This window comes from Oncorhynchus gorbuscha, linkage group LG03 (genome assembly GCF_021184085.1).
Source record: "Oncorhynchus gorbuscha isolate QuinsamMale2020 ecotype Even-year linkage group LG03, OgorEven_v1.0, whole genome shotgun sequence".
Lineage (NCBI taxonomy): Eukaryota > Metazoa > Chordata > Actinopteri > Salmoniformes > Salmonidae > Oncorhynchus > Oncorhynchus gorbuscha.
The window spans coordinates 16,065,313-16,081,844 of NC_060175.1; the positions used below are offsets into that span (position 1 = coordinate 16,065,313).

General features: G+C 39.2%; 1 protein-coding gene across 1 annotated transcript in view; it reads left to right on the forward strand.

Annotated features, from left to right (window-relative positions):
- Positions 1 to 2,495: 2,495 nt before the first annotated feature.
- The window catches only part of LOC124018656 (potassium voltage-gated channel subfamily KQT member 2-like), a 66,828-nt gene continuing 52,791 nt past the window's right edge, over positions 2,496 to 16,532 (forward strand). Inside the window, exon 1 of the mRNA XM_046333995.1 lies at positions 2,496 to 2,897. Coding sequence (XP_046189951.1) covers positions 2,593 to 2,897 — 305 coding nt within the window. The 5' untranslated portion in view covers positions 2,496 to 2,592. The remainder of the gene's footprint in view (positions 2,898 to 16,532) is intronic.

Consider the following 16,532-nt stretch of genomic DNA (forward strand, 5'->3'; position numbering starts at 1 on the left):
TCTGCCATTACTCAACGTTTCTCTACCATTACTCAATGTTTCTCTACCATTACTCAACGTTTCTCTACCATTACTCAACGTTTCTCTACCATTACTCACCGTTTCTCTTCCATTACTCAACGTTTCTCTACCATTACTCAACGTTTCTCTACCATTACTCAACGTTTCTCTACCATTACTCAACGTTTCTCTACCATTACTCTCTACCATTACTCAACGTTTCTCTACCATTACTCAACGTTTCTCTACCATTACTCAACGTTTCTCTACCATTACTCAACGTTTCTCTACCATTACTCAACGTTTCTCTACCATTACTCAACGTTTCTCTACCATTACTCAACGTTTCTCTGCCATTACTCAACGTTTCTCTACCATTACTCAACGTTTCTCTACCATTACTCAACGTTTCTCTACCATTACTCAACGTTTCTCTGCCATTACTCAACGTTTCTCTACCATTACTCAACGTTTCTCTACCATTACTCAACGTTTCTCTACCATTACTCAACGTTTCTCTACCATTACTCAACGTTTCTCTACCATTACTCAACGTTTCTCTACCATTACTCAACGTTTCTCTGCCATTACTCAACGTTTCTCTACCATTACTCAACCCTTCTCTACCATTACTCAACCCTTATCTACCATTACTCAACCCTTCTCTACCATTACTCAACCCTTCTCTACCATTACTCAACGTTTCTCTACCATTACTCAATGCTTCTTTACCATCTACAGTGCTTAACGTTTCTTTTCCCAAAAAGCGGGAAAACTTGACAGCTCGTCACTAGACTCAAGTTTGATGTAATCATTGCGTGCTAGGAATATGTGACCAAATACTAAACTTTTGACTACATTAATAAACTGTAAGTGAATTTGTCCAAATAAGTAGGACTTCTTCAAATGGGGCGACTAGATATAGTCAGATCCGAAATGACTGGCATCCTTGATAAAGATGAGCAAAAATGACTCTAAAATAAATAATACAAGCACTGAGCTATATTGTATGCTAAAAATTCGAAAATTATATTATTTTATACAAATGCTCAGAGAACGATATATTGTTAAACAAGTCATTAAAAAAAAATCCTCTATACAGAATCTTTCCAGATCCTTGATATCCTTAGTCTGGCTTAGAGCAATTATCCCTGCTAGGTGAGGTATTGAAAACAGAGGTGCCAATCATTTTGACCCCTTTCTTCTATAGAAAAAAAGTATTACTTGTTAAACAAAATCTATTTCTTTGAGCAATTGTATTAGCATAAAATAATGTTTTCTAATGTTTTTGAGCATACAATATAGCTCAGTGTGTTATTTACTTTATGTATATAAACTGTATACAGTCTTTTTTTGCGCATCTTTACCAAGGGAGCCAATCATTTTGGACTTAAACGGTAAAACATATATGTGTGAAAATACCCTCCAACAAAAAGTGACATTCTGAACTGTTACTTCATATGAAACGTTTGATTTTAATTCCAAAATACTGAGTATATAGACACATTAAGATTTTAGCTTCACTTTCCAAATACACACGGAGGTGCAATCCAGAATGCTGGTCCAGGATAATTATTTGCATTTTTGATCACGATGAATAAGATTACATGAACATGGGACCTGATCCTAGATCAGCACTACTCTGAGACACTTTATGAATATGGGGCTAGGACTGTAATTTAAGCACTATGATATAAAAGTTGTATTTGCTTATATCATTAGTATGGAGATTCGGGCAAATTAAACAAAATAATTTCTTGTGATGAGAGGTTTTATCCTTGATTATAGACAGGGTGGTTTGATCTCTGAATGCTGATTGGCTGAAAGACATGCTAAATCAGAAGTATACATGGGTATGTAAAAAAAAAACGTTTTACTGGTCTAATTATGTTAGTAACCAATTAGCAATTGATAGCAATTAGGCACCTTGGGGGTTTGTGGTATATGGCCAATATTATTATTATTACCATGGCTAAGGGCTGTGTCCCGCCTCCTGTCATGCAAAGAACAGTCCTTCACTGTGATATATTGCCCATACTGTATACAACACCTCCTGGCCCTTATTGCTTGAATATAGCCTGTTTCATTCAGTTATGGATTTTTTTAGATGGTGAAGGAAACATAAGGAAATAATATGTGCACATTGAAAAGCCACTAAATATGTACAAAATGGCCCCATCAAAATGATCTCTGCAATTGGCAAATGAGCATAGGTTATCCACAGTCAGTGTTCATTTTTTGTTTGTAGCCCATGGCCATACTGCAAATCATACAATTGAGTGCCAGTGTTTACATTGTTTATACATTGTGTTGTTTTCCCTAGTTTATGCCCTAATAAAAATGTAGGATATTTTCCTTTTTTCTGTTGTCAGGTGGACGGAAAACGCTAAAGTAGGAAAATTGTGTTCGTTGCAGATTATTCTCTGCATTTCAATTGGCTTCTCAGAAGCAGTGTATCCTCAGCCACGCGCACATGCAGGGGCGAGCGCTCTCAAGATCATATCCTACACGCCCAGCACTGCAATGCTGCTACCTGGTAAAGGGCGAAAAAAATCTCCAACTCCAAGCTACCCATGACAGTATTTAGCCAGAATGGTCAAGAAATCTGGTACATGCGGGGTTTACCCTGGTCCAGCTGTGGAGAAAAAGCTAAAAGTCGGCTTTGTCGGGCTAGAAGCTGGGGCTAGTACGGATTTAAACAGAGATGGGGCGCTGCTCATAGCAGGTGCCGACGCCGAGGCAACAAAGCGAGGCAGCATCCTTAGCAAACAGAGATCCAGTCTCTCTGGCAAACCGAAGCCTCCAAAGAGAAATGCATTCTACAGAAGAGTGCAGAATTTTCTTTATAATGTTTTGGAGAGACCAAGAGGATGGGCATTTATTTACCACGCATACGTGTAAGTTTTTGTTTTAGGCTATTTGTTTAAATGGGTTAAAAGCAAGCCTCCAACACTCATGTCTCGGGAAGCGAGTGAAAGCGCCTGAATCATTGTGTATTGTTTTGTTCTTTATAAATAGGCAGAGAAGAAGACATGTCAATACGACTGATTCATTCAGAGGTGTCGCGGTATGGTGATGGGGCGTGCGATCAGTCAGCATTAATATATAGCTTTGGCGCGCACATAAATCATGTTGATATCGTCATCTTCTGTTAATTTACCATGTATGTAGCCTACGACATACACATACTTTATATGGGATGTGGTATATGCTATTTTTTTCCTTTTTTCCACTACTTGGCATCGAGAAGTTACCTCAGACTTTATATATTGAAAATATTTCAATAGATCATTCCAAAGAACTGCTTCATATCAGGGCAAATAAATACCTCGGAAGTTGCATATTGAAATATGCTATTGCATATAATCTAGGGTTAGAATACACGAAATTATAGTGTGGTTTACGAATGTTATTCAAATTATGCAAAACTCCAGATATTTTAAGACATCTTGCCTGCCTGGAGTCTGACAGCGAATATTACATCAACACGAGTTGCTTCTTTCCAAGTGAAGGTTCGTTTATGTTGTTGATATAGCATACTTTATCAATATAAAATACAATCAATAGGCTACCTAGGCGATCATGCTTTTAGGAACGTGGACTGTGTATTTTTACATCAAAACATAAGCCTATGATGTATTGGTGTGAATTCCTTAATTTACACAGATAGTAATAACCATAGTTATTAGTTTACTCTCAGTCGATGTAATGTGATTCAGACTGAGCTAATTGAGCGTACTGCTGCAATCCTTTCAGGGCTTTTCTCAATTCAGCACCAAAAGCAGCTGGACAGCTCCGATAGCTGCTGCATTTAACTCGAAAACTACCGCATTTGTTCTGAGAGGCAAACATACAATGTAGCTCGTCTACATTAGACCTATGGTACCATACAAACCAAATGATTGCATCACGGTGTTCTTTTTATTTTTATGTCTGTTTTGATTTGTTTTTCGATGGAGTATGGATCTTTTTTGTACCAGAGGAGAATTCTGAACATTGAGCATAAAAGGATGAGAAAGCAGCGGATCCTCGCAGACCTAGATTGTATTCATGTTGGTTCGTCTAATATATAATTTATACACTCTGTCTCTTCTTCTCCCCATCACTTACAGTACGTCCTGTTTTCTCTATAAATATCGTTGTGGGCTCAGTCAAAAACATGAGATTCACATCCACAGGCAGTTTCAATCTCTTTTTCACATAGACGAACACGGTATGCTTTTATCAAGTAGGCCTACTTGTATCCAATAATAATGTTTCTCTCTCGCTTTCTTCTTCACATAGAGGAACACAGTATACTTTCAGTAAGAAACGTACAGTTTCTCTTTCTCCTCCTCATAAACAAACACAGTAATAGGCTCATCAACATATTATTTCCCGGAAATGGATGACTATCTTTTGCCTATCAAATGAATGGACGGTACTTCCAACACATCAGAATCATGCAGAGAATGCAATGCATAAAACATTGATTAGAGACAAATTAAAAGTTTTGTCACTGCTATGGGCGTTGTCACACTGGCAGAGTTGGCAAACAGGCATCCTGTGGGAAACAGGCTAGTGGGTTCAGATACATTGGTATTTTTGTCCAGTGGTGAGATTTTGAACCCGGGCTGACCTGCCTAGGCTTGAAATAGTCAATATGGAAGTTTTATTAAACAGACAAGCTCATGACAAGACACTTCGAACAACAGGCCTTTATCTAGCATAAAACCGCTATCTATTCCAAAAACAATAATTGTGAATGTACAATAGTCGTAACTGTTTTTTTGTTTCCTTGAACTTTGTGTTGCAGCTTGCACTGGTGTTACACAGACCAAACACCTGTTTCCCTGACCTACCCCTTTGCGTTGCCCAAATAAACACCTATGTAGTGTGTGGTTGTGGGTGGGTGGGTGTGAGTGGGGGGTGGGTGGGTGTATGCGTACTGGGTGTGACCAACCCAATGTCGAGGTATGGTTTAGTTTACAGTGCTGGCCGGGAAACTGCTATGGTACCAAGGGGCTTGGAAGTCTGTCCAAGGTTGTGCTAGGCTTTCCTGGGCTGTGCTAGACTGTCCAATGTTGTCCTGTGCTGTGCTAGACTGTGCTAGGCAGTCCTGGGCTGGGCTATGCTGGGCTGCACTGGGCTGTGCTGCGCTTTGTTGGACTGGGCTATGCTGGGCTACGCTAGGCTGTCCTGGGCTGGGCTGTGCTGTGTTTGAGCTAGTGATGCTTCCACACTCTACTGATTAACCTGAGTCATTAGGGAGGAAGATGATGACCTCACCTGAGTAGGTCTGATAAGACCCAGGCACTGCCTGCCAGACTGACAATTACATCTGACTGCCTGGAACATTAACACCCGCCTGGGTGATAACAATGGGACAAATGGAATTCCTCCTTCAACATGAGAACAGTGATAAAGAGAGAGGAGGAAGAGAGAAGGGATTGTCTGGCAGCATTATGGAAGATGGTCAAGGGTATGGGAGGTTTCACTGCAGTCTCCGTATTCCAGACTATTGTGTCCAGCATACACCAAATTGTATTGAGAGGGAGAATGGTATCCATAATAAAAGCCTTGAGTGATATAAAGATCTGAGATGTTTTTGTATTGTTATTTCTAAAACACCCAAAAGCGAATAAGGGTTCTAGAATATTTAATGGAGACTCACTTAACCCAACAATGCATTCTTTACACCGGTGATTGGCCTAAAGATCTTGCCTTTTGTGTTTCCATGGCTGAGACCAAGGCTGATTTAGTGTCACTGGGAAGCCTCATTATAATGTAACGAAAGTCTGATTCATTTCAGATCATTTACCTCTTCCCTCACTGACTGTAAGCTGCTCTGGATAGGAGCATCTGCTAAAATGACCAACATGTAAAAAATGATATATATTCTTTGGAACCTGAAGGTAACATTGAGAAGGCCTAATCGCAGCTTTAGCGGTGTGAAGACAGGATGTCAACATCATCCGTCTGGCAAAAAGGCTGTGGGCCAAGTGCCTGCCTAATGAGGCTGAAAAACAGTGACTCCCATTGGCTAAGGTACTATCAGAACCAGTCAACCACCTGGACTGGAGTACAAGGGAACAGTGGTGGAAAAGGTACCCAATTGTCATACTTGGGTAAAAGTAAAGATACCTTAATATAGAACCAGGAACAGATATAGCCCTTGGTTCACTCCAGATCTGACTGCCCTTGTCCAGCACAAAAACATCATGTGACGTTCTGCATTAGCATCAAATAGCCCCTGCGATATGCAACTTTTCAGAACCAATATACACAGGCAGTTAGGAAAGCAAAGGCTAGCTTTTTAAATTATCTGATCTACCTCTACCCAGACAACACCGTTTTGTATACTTCTGGCTCTTCTTTGGACACTGTTAACTAACCTCCAGACGAGCTTCAATGCCATAAAACACTCCTTCCAAGGCCTCCAACTGCTCTTAAATGCAAGTAAAACTAAATGCATACTCTTCAACCGATCGCTGCCCGCACCTGCCCGCCCGTCTAGTATCACTACTCTGGACGGTTCTGTATGAGTAAAGGATGCTTTGTTGCGAAATAGTAAGCCGATTCTAGATTTCGTTTTGGATTGGAGATGCTTAATGTGAGTCTGGAAGGGGAGTTTACAGTCTAACCAGACAACTACAAATACCTAGGTACCTAGGTACCTCCTTCCAGACTCACATTAAGCATCTCCAATCCTAAATTAAATCTAGAATCAGCTTCCTATTTCGCAAACAAAGCATCCTTTATTCATGCTGCCGAACATACCCTCGTAAAACTGACTATCTTACCGATCCTTGACTTCGGTGATGTCATTTACAAAATAGCCTCCAACACTATACTCAGCAAATTGGATTCAGTCTATCAAGGTGCCATCCGTTTTGTCACCAATGCCCCATCATATGGTTATAGGCTCACTTCATCAACTAACAGTATGGTTATAGACTCACTTCATAGTATGGTTATAGACTCACCACCACTGCAACCTGTATGCTCTCGTTGGCTGGCCCTCACTTATTTTTCATCGCCAGATCCATTGGCTCCAGGTCATCTATAGGTCTTTGCTAGGTAAAGCCCACCTTATCTGAGCTCACTGGTCACCATAGCAGCACCCACCCGTAGCACGCGCTCCTGCAGGTATATTTCACTGGTCACCCCAAAGCCAATTCCTCCTTTGGCTGCCTTTCCTTTCAGTTCTCTGCTGCCAATGATTGAAACGAACTGCAAAAATCACTGAAGCTGGAGACCCATATCTCCCTCACAAACTTTTTAAGCATCAGCTGTCAGAGCAGCTTACAGATCATTGCACCTGTACATAGCCTATCTGTAAATAGCCCATCTGTAAATAACCCACCAAACTACCTCATCACCATGTTATTTTTTGTTGTTGCTCCTTTACACCCCAGTATCTCTACTTGCACATTCATCTTCTGCACATCTATTACTCCAGTGTTTAATTGCTTTATTGTAATTATTTCACCACTATGGCCTAGTTATTGTCTTACCTCCCTAATCTTACTTCATTTGCACACAATGTATATAGACTTTTCTGTTGTACGTTTGTTTATTTCATGTGTTGTTGTTTATGTCGCATTGCTTTGCTTTATCTTGGCCAGGTCGCAGTTGTAAATGAGAACTTGTTTTCAACTGGCCTACCTGGTTAAATAAAGGTGAAATAAAAAAATATCTAGAAAATGACTCAAGTAAAAGTGAAAGTCACCCAGTAAAATAGTACTTGAGTAAAAGTCTAAAAGTATTTGGTTTGACATATACTTAAGTATCAAAATGAAAAGTATAAATAATTTCAAATTCCTTATATTAAGCAAACCAGACGGCACAATTTTCTAGTTTTTATGTATTGTTGGATAGCTAGTGGCACACTCCAACACTCGGACATAATTTACAAACAAAGCATGTATGCTTAGTGAGTCTGCCAGATCAGAGGCAGTAGGGAGGACCAAGAATGTTCTCTTGATAAGTGTGTGAATTTGACCATTTTCCTGTCCTGCTAAGCATTAAAAATGTTACAAGTACTTTTTGGTGTCAGGGAACATTTATGTAGAAAAAGGTAAAGGACACAGACCCCCAAAAACGACTTAGGTAGTATTTTAAAGTGTTTTATTAAGTACTTTACACCACTGCAAGGGAGATGCATTATGTCCTTCTGTAGCTCAGTTGGTAGAGCATGGCACTTGTAACGCCAGGGTAGTGGGTTCGATTCCCGGGACCACCCATACGTAGAATGTATGCAAACATGACTGTAAGTCGCTTTGGATAAAAGCGTCTGCTAAATGGCATATATTATATATATTATTATTATGTTACAAGTGGTAGTGTGGTAATCTAGTTCCCAGACACTTCCGCCCAGTGCTTTGTCTAATAGCCTGTGGATGAGGGTTGTAGTGTAGCAACACTTTACTGAAAGGCAACCGGTATAATGTATTTCAGACTTTCTAATTAAGCGCTAAGTCACAAGGGGGTGTGGTACTTGGCCAATATACCATGGCTAAGGGCTGTTCTTATGCACGAAGCAACGCTGTGTGGTATATTGGCCATATTCCACAAACCCCCGAGGTGCCTTATTGCTATTATAAACGGGTTATCAACGTAATTAGAGCAGTGAAAATAAATGTTTTGTTATACCCATGGTATATGGTCTGATATACTACGGAAAGAGTGTCCAGCAAATCTCTGATAGAAATAAAAATGTATAGTTCTGGTAAAATAGGTCTCAGAGGACAGTGTGGTAAGTTGAGAGACATTTTTACATTCAGCATCACTCCATCAAGGGAATTATATATTGAACAAAATTGTAAACGCAACATGCAACAATTTCAATGATTTTGCTAAATTACAGTTCATATAGTAAATCAGTCAATTTAAATACATATATTAGGCTCTAATCTATGGATTTTACATGACTGGACAGAGGCACTGCCATAGGTGGGCCTGAGAGAGCATAGGCCCACCCACTGGGGAGCCAGGCCCAGCCAATCAGAATGAATTTTTCCTCACAAAAGAGATTTATTGCAGACAGAAATACTCCTCAGTTTCATCAGCTGTCCAAATGGCTAGTCTCAGATGATCCGGCAGGTGAAGAAGCCGGATGTGGAGGTCCTGGGCTGGCGTGGTTACACGTGGTCTGCGGTTGTGAGGCCGGTTGGACATACTGCCATATTCTCTAAAATGGCTTATGGTCCATTCTCTGGCAACAGCTCTGGTGGACATTCCTGCAATCAGCATGCCATCTGCACGCTATCTCAAAACTTGAGACATCTGTGGCATTGTGTTGTGTGACAAACCTGCACATTTTAAAGTGGCCTTTTATTGTCCACCAGCACAACGTGCACCTGTGTAATGATCATGCTGTTTAATCAGCTTCTTGATATGCCACACCTGTCAGATGGATGGATTATCTTGGCAAATGGGAAATGTTCACTAAGAGGGATGTAAACACATTTCTGCACAAAATTTTAGATAAATACGCTTTCTGTGCGTATGGAACATTTCTGGAATCTTTTATTTCAGCTCATGACCAACACTTTCCATGTTGCGTTTTATATTTTTGGTCAGTATAGTATTCTTCCTTTAACAAAGATATATATATATATGATGTTGTGTATTCCTGGAAATAATCAGAATTCATGTAAACGTTAGTTTTGAAACATAGCTTGTCCAAAAGAAAGTGTTCTCTTGGCACAACTGACTCTATTAAAACCACTATCTTTATTTCCTTAATGCAATTCAACATGATAAAAATCACATTTTTGTTTTAATAATTTTAATAATATTTTAACACATGTGTAACACCTTTAAAAACATAGGACCTTTAAAAACATTTAACATAGGACAGGCCCTGTTGTTACCTCATATTCCAGTGATAATGCCTTGCATTACGCCCGGGATGAAAACATTTACATTTTCTCAACTTATAAGCATCATGAAATCAATCATTTGCTAACATTGGATAACATTCATATACTGTCCATCTCTGAAACTTACTTAGATAATTCCTTTGATGATACAGCAGTAGCAATATAGGGATATATGATCTCCGGAAGAGACAGGAATGCCTATGGGGGAGGTGTTGCTGTATATGTTCAGAGCTATTATCCTGTATATTATAGAGGATCTCATGTCAAATGTTGTTGAAGTGTTGTGGTTGAAAGTTAATCTAAAGCCTATTCTTTTGGGGTGCTGCTATAGTCTACCAATGGCTAACAGTCAGTATTTGGATCATTTGTGCGCAATGCTCGATAATGTATGTGATGTGAACAGAGAGGTCTTTTCTGGGTGACTTTAACATTGACCGGTTAGCAACTAGCTGTCCTCTCAAGAGGACGCTTCTAACTGTGACTAATGCTTGTAATATGACAGAGATTATCACTCAGCCAACTAGAGTGGACACCAATAGTGTTGGATCTGTGACATCTACTTGTATTGATCCTATCTTCACTAATGCTGCAGAGCTTTGCTCCAAAGGAATATCAGTTGCAATTGGCTGTAGTGACCATGACATTGTGGCAATAACAAGGAAAGCCAAAGTTCCAAATGTTGGGCATAAAGTAATTTATAAGAGATCATACAAAATGTTTTCTCAGGATTAGTTTGTTGAAGATGTAAAACATGTATGTTGGTCTGATGTTTTTGAGGAAAGTTAATCCAGATGCAGCATTGGCAGTATTTGTAAAATTATTATTTCAAAGTTTTGACAAGTATGAACCTGTTGATGATGAATTGAAAAATTGTATGGTTCTAAGAAATTATGCAAAAAAAATGGCGAACAGACCAGGTAGCTCAGACTGATTGGTTGACAATGTAAATTGAGAAATATTATGACTAATCTTAACAAAAATAACAAGAAATTATATTACCAAACAAATATAAATGACATACAGTCATGTGAAAAGTACATCCCCTGGAATGTACATCCCCACATTCATTGACTAAGGTAACCCAATTTAACAAATTACACAACAAATGTTTTACTTTGACTTTACTATGCAATTAAAATAAACCAAATTGCATTTTCCTTTTGTGAAAATTTAGTACAACCCTACATTTAACATGACATAAAATGACTCAAATTTAAAAAAGGTGCAAATGATTAGAAAATCATTAGAGATAAACTTCCATAAATATTAGAAACCTGGTCTGGTTTGGTCTTAACTATATAGTTGTGTGGTACACATCATGCCAAGATCAAAATACAAAACCGAGGCCCTCAGAAGAACGATTATTGATTCCTGTGAGTCTGACAGGGGTTACAAATCCATTTCCAAGCAATTTGAAGTACATCATTCCACTGTCCGACAGATCATCGACAAATGGAGAAAATTACAGACCACTGGCAATCTACCTAGGACAGGTCGTCCCACCAAATTCAGCCCAAGACCTGACCGAAAGATGCTCATAGAAGTCTCTAAGAACCCCAGGGTGTCATCAAGGGATCTACCGGCCTCTCTTTCCACAATCAATATCGAAGTGCATGAGTCAACTGTCAGAAAGAGACTGCACAAACGTTCCTACATGGGAGGTCAGGAAGGAAGAAGCCTCTGCTCTAAAAAAATAATATCAAGACACCTGAGTAAAGACCAAAACTACTGGAACAATGTGCTCTGGACAGAGAAGTTAAAGATGGAGTTGTTTGGCCGCAATGCCAGACGCCATGTTTGGCGAAAACTGAACACTACCTTTGAACAGAAGAACCTCATACCAACCGCAAAGCATGGAGGCAGTGGAATTATAGTTTGAGGCTGCTTTACTGCCTCAAGGCCTGGCCAACTTGCCATCATTGAGTCAACTATGACTTCTATTGTACCAGAGAATTATTGAGAATGTGAGGTCATCTGTCAAAAAGCTGAAGCTGAACCGAACATGGATCTTGCAACAGGACAATGATCCAAAACACTAAAGCAAAGCTACGACAGAATGGCTCAAAAATAAGAAATGAAGGGTTATGGAATGGCCCTGATCTCAACCCTATCAAAGTGCTGTGGGGGGACTTGAAGCGGGCCGTGCACGCAAGAAAGCCCTTGAACATGACACAGTTGAAGCAGTACTGTAAAATTCCTTCCTGACAATGTAAGAGACTGATAGGCAGTTACAAGTTATTTCAGCCAATCGGGGAAACACAGCTATTGAAGCTAGAGGTGTACTTATTTTTTCTGCACTATGGAATCGCATTTCTGTTGATTTTAGATGAATAAATGATTGCAAAGTATAATCTTTCAGTGTAATTTGTTAAATTATATTACCTTTATCTGTCAATAGTGTTGAAGTGAAGATTACATATCCATCTGTCCAAATATGTTAAAAAAAGAGAACTTTCCAGGGGGTGTACTTACTTTTTCACATGGCTGTAAAACGCAATGGAAAAAGTAGCTTAAGTGATATCATGGGCAGAAAACCCAATTCATCTCCATCGTTCTTTGAAGTTGATGGATAATTTATAACAAAACATTTTGATATTGCCAGTCATTTCAATTACTAGTAAAGTGGACAAATTTAGAAGTGAAATGACATTGAACAATGAACCATTATATTTTTGTATAAGAGATCTAATAATGAAAGAGAAGGATTTATATTTTATAAGTGTGGGAGAGGTGGATAAGAGGTGGAAAAACTATTGTCATCCATCAATAATGATAAGCCACCAGGCATAGACAACTTTAACGGGAAACTATTGAGAATGGTAGTGAACTGTATTACCACCCCTATTTGCTAGATCTTTAACCAAAGCCTAAAGGAGTGTGTGTCCATGTCGTGGAAGGAAGCTAATGTAATTCCACTGACTAAAAACTGTAAAGAACCCTTTGCTGGCTGTAATCAAATCAAATCAAATTTTATTTGTCACATACACATGGTTAGCAGATGTTAATGCGAGGGTAGCGAAATGCTTGTGCTTCTAGTTCCGACAATGCAGTGATAACCAACAAGTAATCTAACTAACAATTCCAAAACTACTGTCTTATACACAGTGTAAGGGGATAAAGAATATGTACATAAGGATATATGAATGGTACAGTAGATGGTATCGAGTACAGTATATACATATGAGATAAGTATGTAAACAAAGTGGCATAGTTAAAGTGGCTAGTGATACATGTATTACATAAGGATGCAGTCGATGATATAGAGTACAGTATATACGTATGCATATGAGATGAATAATGTAGGGTAAGTAACATTATATAAGGTAGCATTGTTTAAAGTGGCTAGTGATATATTTACATTATTTCCCATCAATTCCCATTATTAAAGTGGCTGGAGTTGGGTCAGTGTCAATGACAGTGTGTTGGCAGCAGCCACTCAATGTTAGTAACATTGTAACATCCGCCCAATCAGTTTGCTGCCTGTTCTTAGTAAACTGATGGAAAGGAAGTTAATTAAAATTAAATAGTGAAACTGTTAAAAAATAGTATATGGCATATTAAATATATTACGCTATTGTTCATATAGAAATATAATGGTATATTGTACATCATATTAGCATCAACATACATTATTGTTTCATTCAATTTCACATAATAATTTCATATTTAATTTCATCTTTGTTACATGTAATGTTTTGGTCCGACCTTAATATATAATGAGGCTCATCAACGGGGGGAACATATTAGGTGTATGCTAATAAGCTGTAAAATAATTTTTCAATTTATACAACTTGTTCATAAAGGAAAAATGTGTTCATAAGAAGGGCCTGAAATCAAAGTCAATATTCAGACCGCTAGGGTATCCGCTAGGGTATCCGCTAGGATATCCAGTAAGCCTCCCTTTGTAGTAGTAGGATCTCAATGTTACCTCCTCTCCTTGGTAGAGCAACATGCTCAATGCCTTTGTATTTGAGGGAGGAGATGGGATGGTTAGCTTCAACAAAGTGAGCTGCTACTGGATAGTCAATGTTCTTACACCTGATTGAGCGGTGTTCAGCTATGCGTTGTTTTAACGGTCGTTTTCGTTTGTCCTACGTAGGCTTCTCCACATGAACAGGTGATGAGATAGATTACTCCCTTGGTCTTGCATGAGATGATACCTCTAATAGGGATCTTTTGACCTGTATGTGGGTGTCTGAAGAAAGATGTTTTTATATTGCTATTGCACTGTGCGCATGAGACACATTTGTAGGTCTGACTGGGCTCATGGGGAATGTCAGACCTCACCAAACTATCTCCAATATTGTGACCACGCTTATAGACCACCAGTGGGGGTTCCTTGAAGAGGTGTGCGTTTTTTCCCATAAATTGTTATTTAAAAAAACACTTACTATTGCTTGTTTGGAGTTATTTATCCAATAGTACCCAGAGAGTGTTCTTCAATGGAAGCTTCTCTAACATCAGATATGTACAGTGTGGTGTCCCTCAGGGCAGTTACCTTGGGCCATAACCCTTCTTAATTTTTTACAAATTATTTGCCACTGGTCTTACTAGAACGACTGTGTATGCGGATCATTCCAAACTACATGTCAGCACCCAAATAAGGAGGTACAGTCAGTATCAGAATGGGTGATTAATAATGAACTGGTCTTAAATACATCTAAAACTAAAAGCATTGTATTTGGTTCAAAACATTCTCTAAGACCTAGACCTCCACTGAAGTTCTATGTAAAGGGTGTGACCAATGAGCAAGTTGAGGAAGCAAAACTCCTAGGTAAAACATTTCATGGTCAATTATCATGGAAAGTTGTTGTGAAGATGGGGAGGGGTATGTCTGTTTATAAAAATATATTTTTAAAAGGTTTGTGTTTCTGTGCTAGTTGTTCAGGCTCTGGTCTGGTCCCATCTGGTCCCATCTTGATTACTGCCTGGTAATATGGTCAAGTGCAGCAAAGAAAGACTGAGCAAAGCTGCAGCTGGCTCAACACAGAGCAGCATGCCTTGCCCTTAACTGCACATACAGAAGTAACATCAACAACATGCATGCCAGTCGTTCCTGGTTGAGAGTTGACGACAGATGAACTGCTTCTCTCCTAGTTTTTATTCAAAATATTACTTTGATGAAAATTCAAGATTGTCTGCAAAATCAAGTAACATTCAGCTCAGACACCCATACATACCCCACAAGACATGCCACTAGGGGGTCTCTTCACAGTCCCCAAGGCCAAAAAAAACACATTCACAGCAATGCACAGTTTTATACAGAGCCATGATCGCATGAAACTCTCTTCCGTCTCCAATTACTCAAACAGCAAAATTACCTTTAAAAACTGATTATAAAAACAACTAATGAACGGCAGGGAGTGTGAGGACACACACACACACACACACACACACACACACACACACACACACACACACACACACACACACACACACACACACACACACACACACACACACACACACACACACACACACACACACACACACACACACACACACACACACACACACACACATGATTTTATTGTTGTAATGTTAAACAAAATTGTTGCATTGTTTGTATATTGTATTTAATATTAGTGTGACTTTCCTTGTCTATCAGCGACCCAGGAAGAGTAGCTGCTGCTTCTTCAAAAGCTAATGGGGATCCAAATAAACAATACAAAAATAAACATATTTTTGACTATATAAGCCCACACAGCTACGAGGAAGCACTTTCATGCTAGGTTTAAGACCTAATATTGAAGCTTATAGAGACCCCAACTTATGTATAGAACAATCTTAAAATGATCTACTTAAGTTTAGATACAAGCATCATGAAACCTCTAACACAAAAAATTAATTAGACTTTTTTCACCTAACTTGCTTACCACTTTTTCCATGTGGTTTTTAAAATTATGATCTCTTCCTAAATATTTGATCAAATTATTAATTTTGTGTATGGTTTCCTAGAAACAAGGGTGGCTAAGCTTACCTCTTTGGCTCAACACCCCACTTTCTCTACTTTTGAACGGAAAGATCTATAGACAGTTGTCTGCATTGTAGAGATCCAACCACAGACACAAAGCCATTCTCCCTTTGTTTCTATGGGAGATGCTGTGGTACTGATAAGCATCACCAGACTTGCCTGTGATAATGGTTCTCACAGGCAAAGTCCAATTGTACACATGACTGTGCTTGTGTTGCGCACCCCTCAAATTATACAAATGTAACAGCTCCAGCACACCGGACAAGAAACAACAATCCAGATGTAACCATGTGTGCCACTCAATGTATTATCTGATTGCTATTCGTTCTAGTGGCACTGATGTTCCCCAGTCAAAATCCCACGTTCATTCCACAGGTCACGTTTCTAAAAACATGATCAAGGCACACCAGTGTGCAGTGGCACACCGGTTGAAAACCACTGCATTAGACGTGACCAATTAACCACTTGTATGGAGAAAGGTGTGCTCAAGTGTTTGACGAGTGTGTCAAAACAGACGCCATTACGGAGTTGACAGTTATTACGTAGGTGACAAGTACTTGACAGGCACAATTTTTATGCGTGCGTGCGTACATTTGAGTATTTGTACCAGTGTCTGCTTGGGTTTGCATAATTGAGGCTGTGCCTACGTTGCAATGTGCTAACACACAGTGCATGGAGACAAACACACCCAA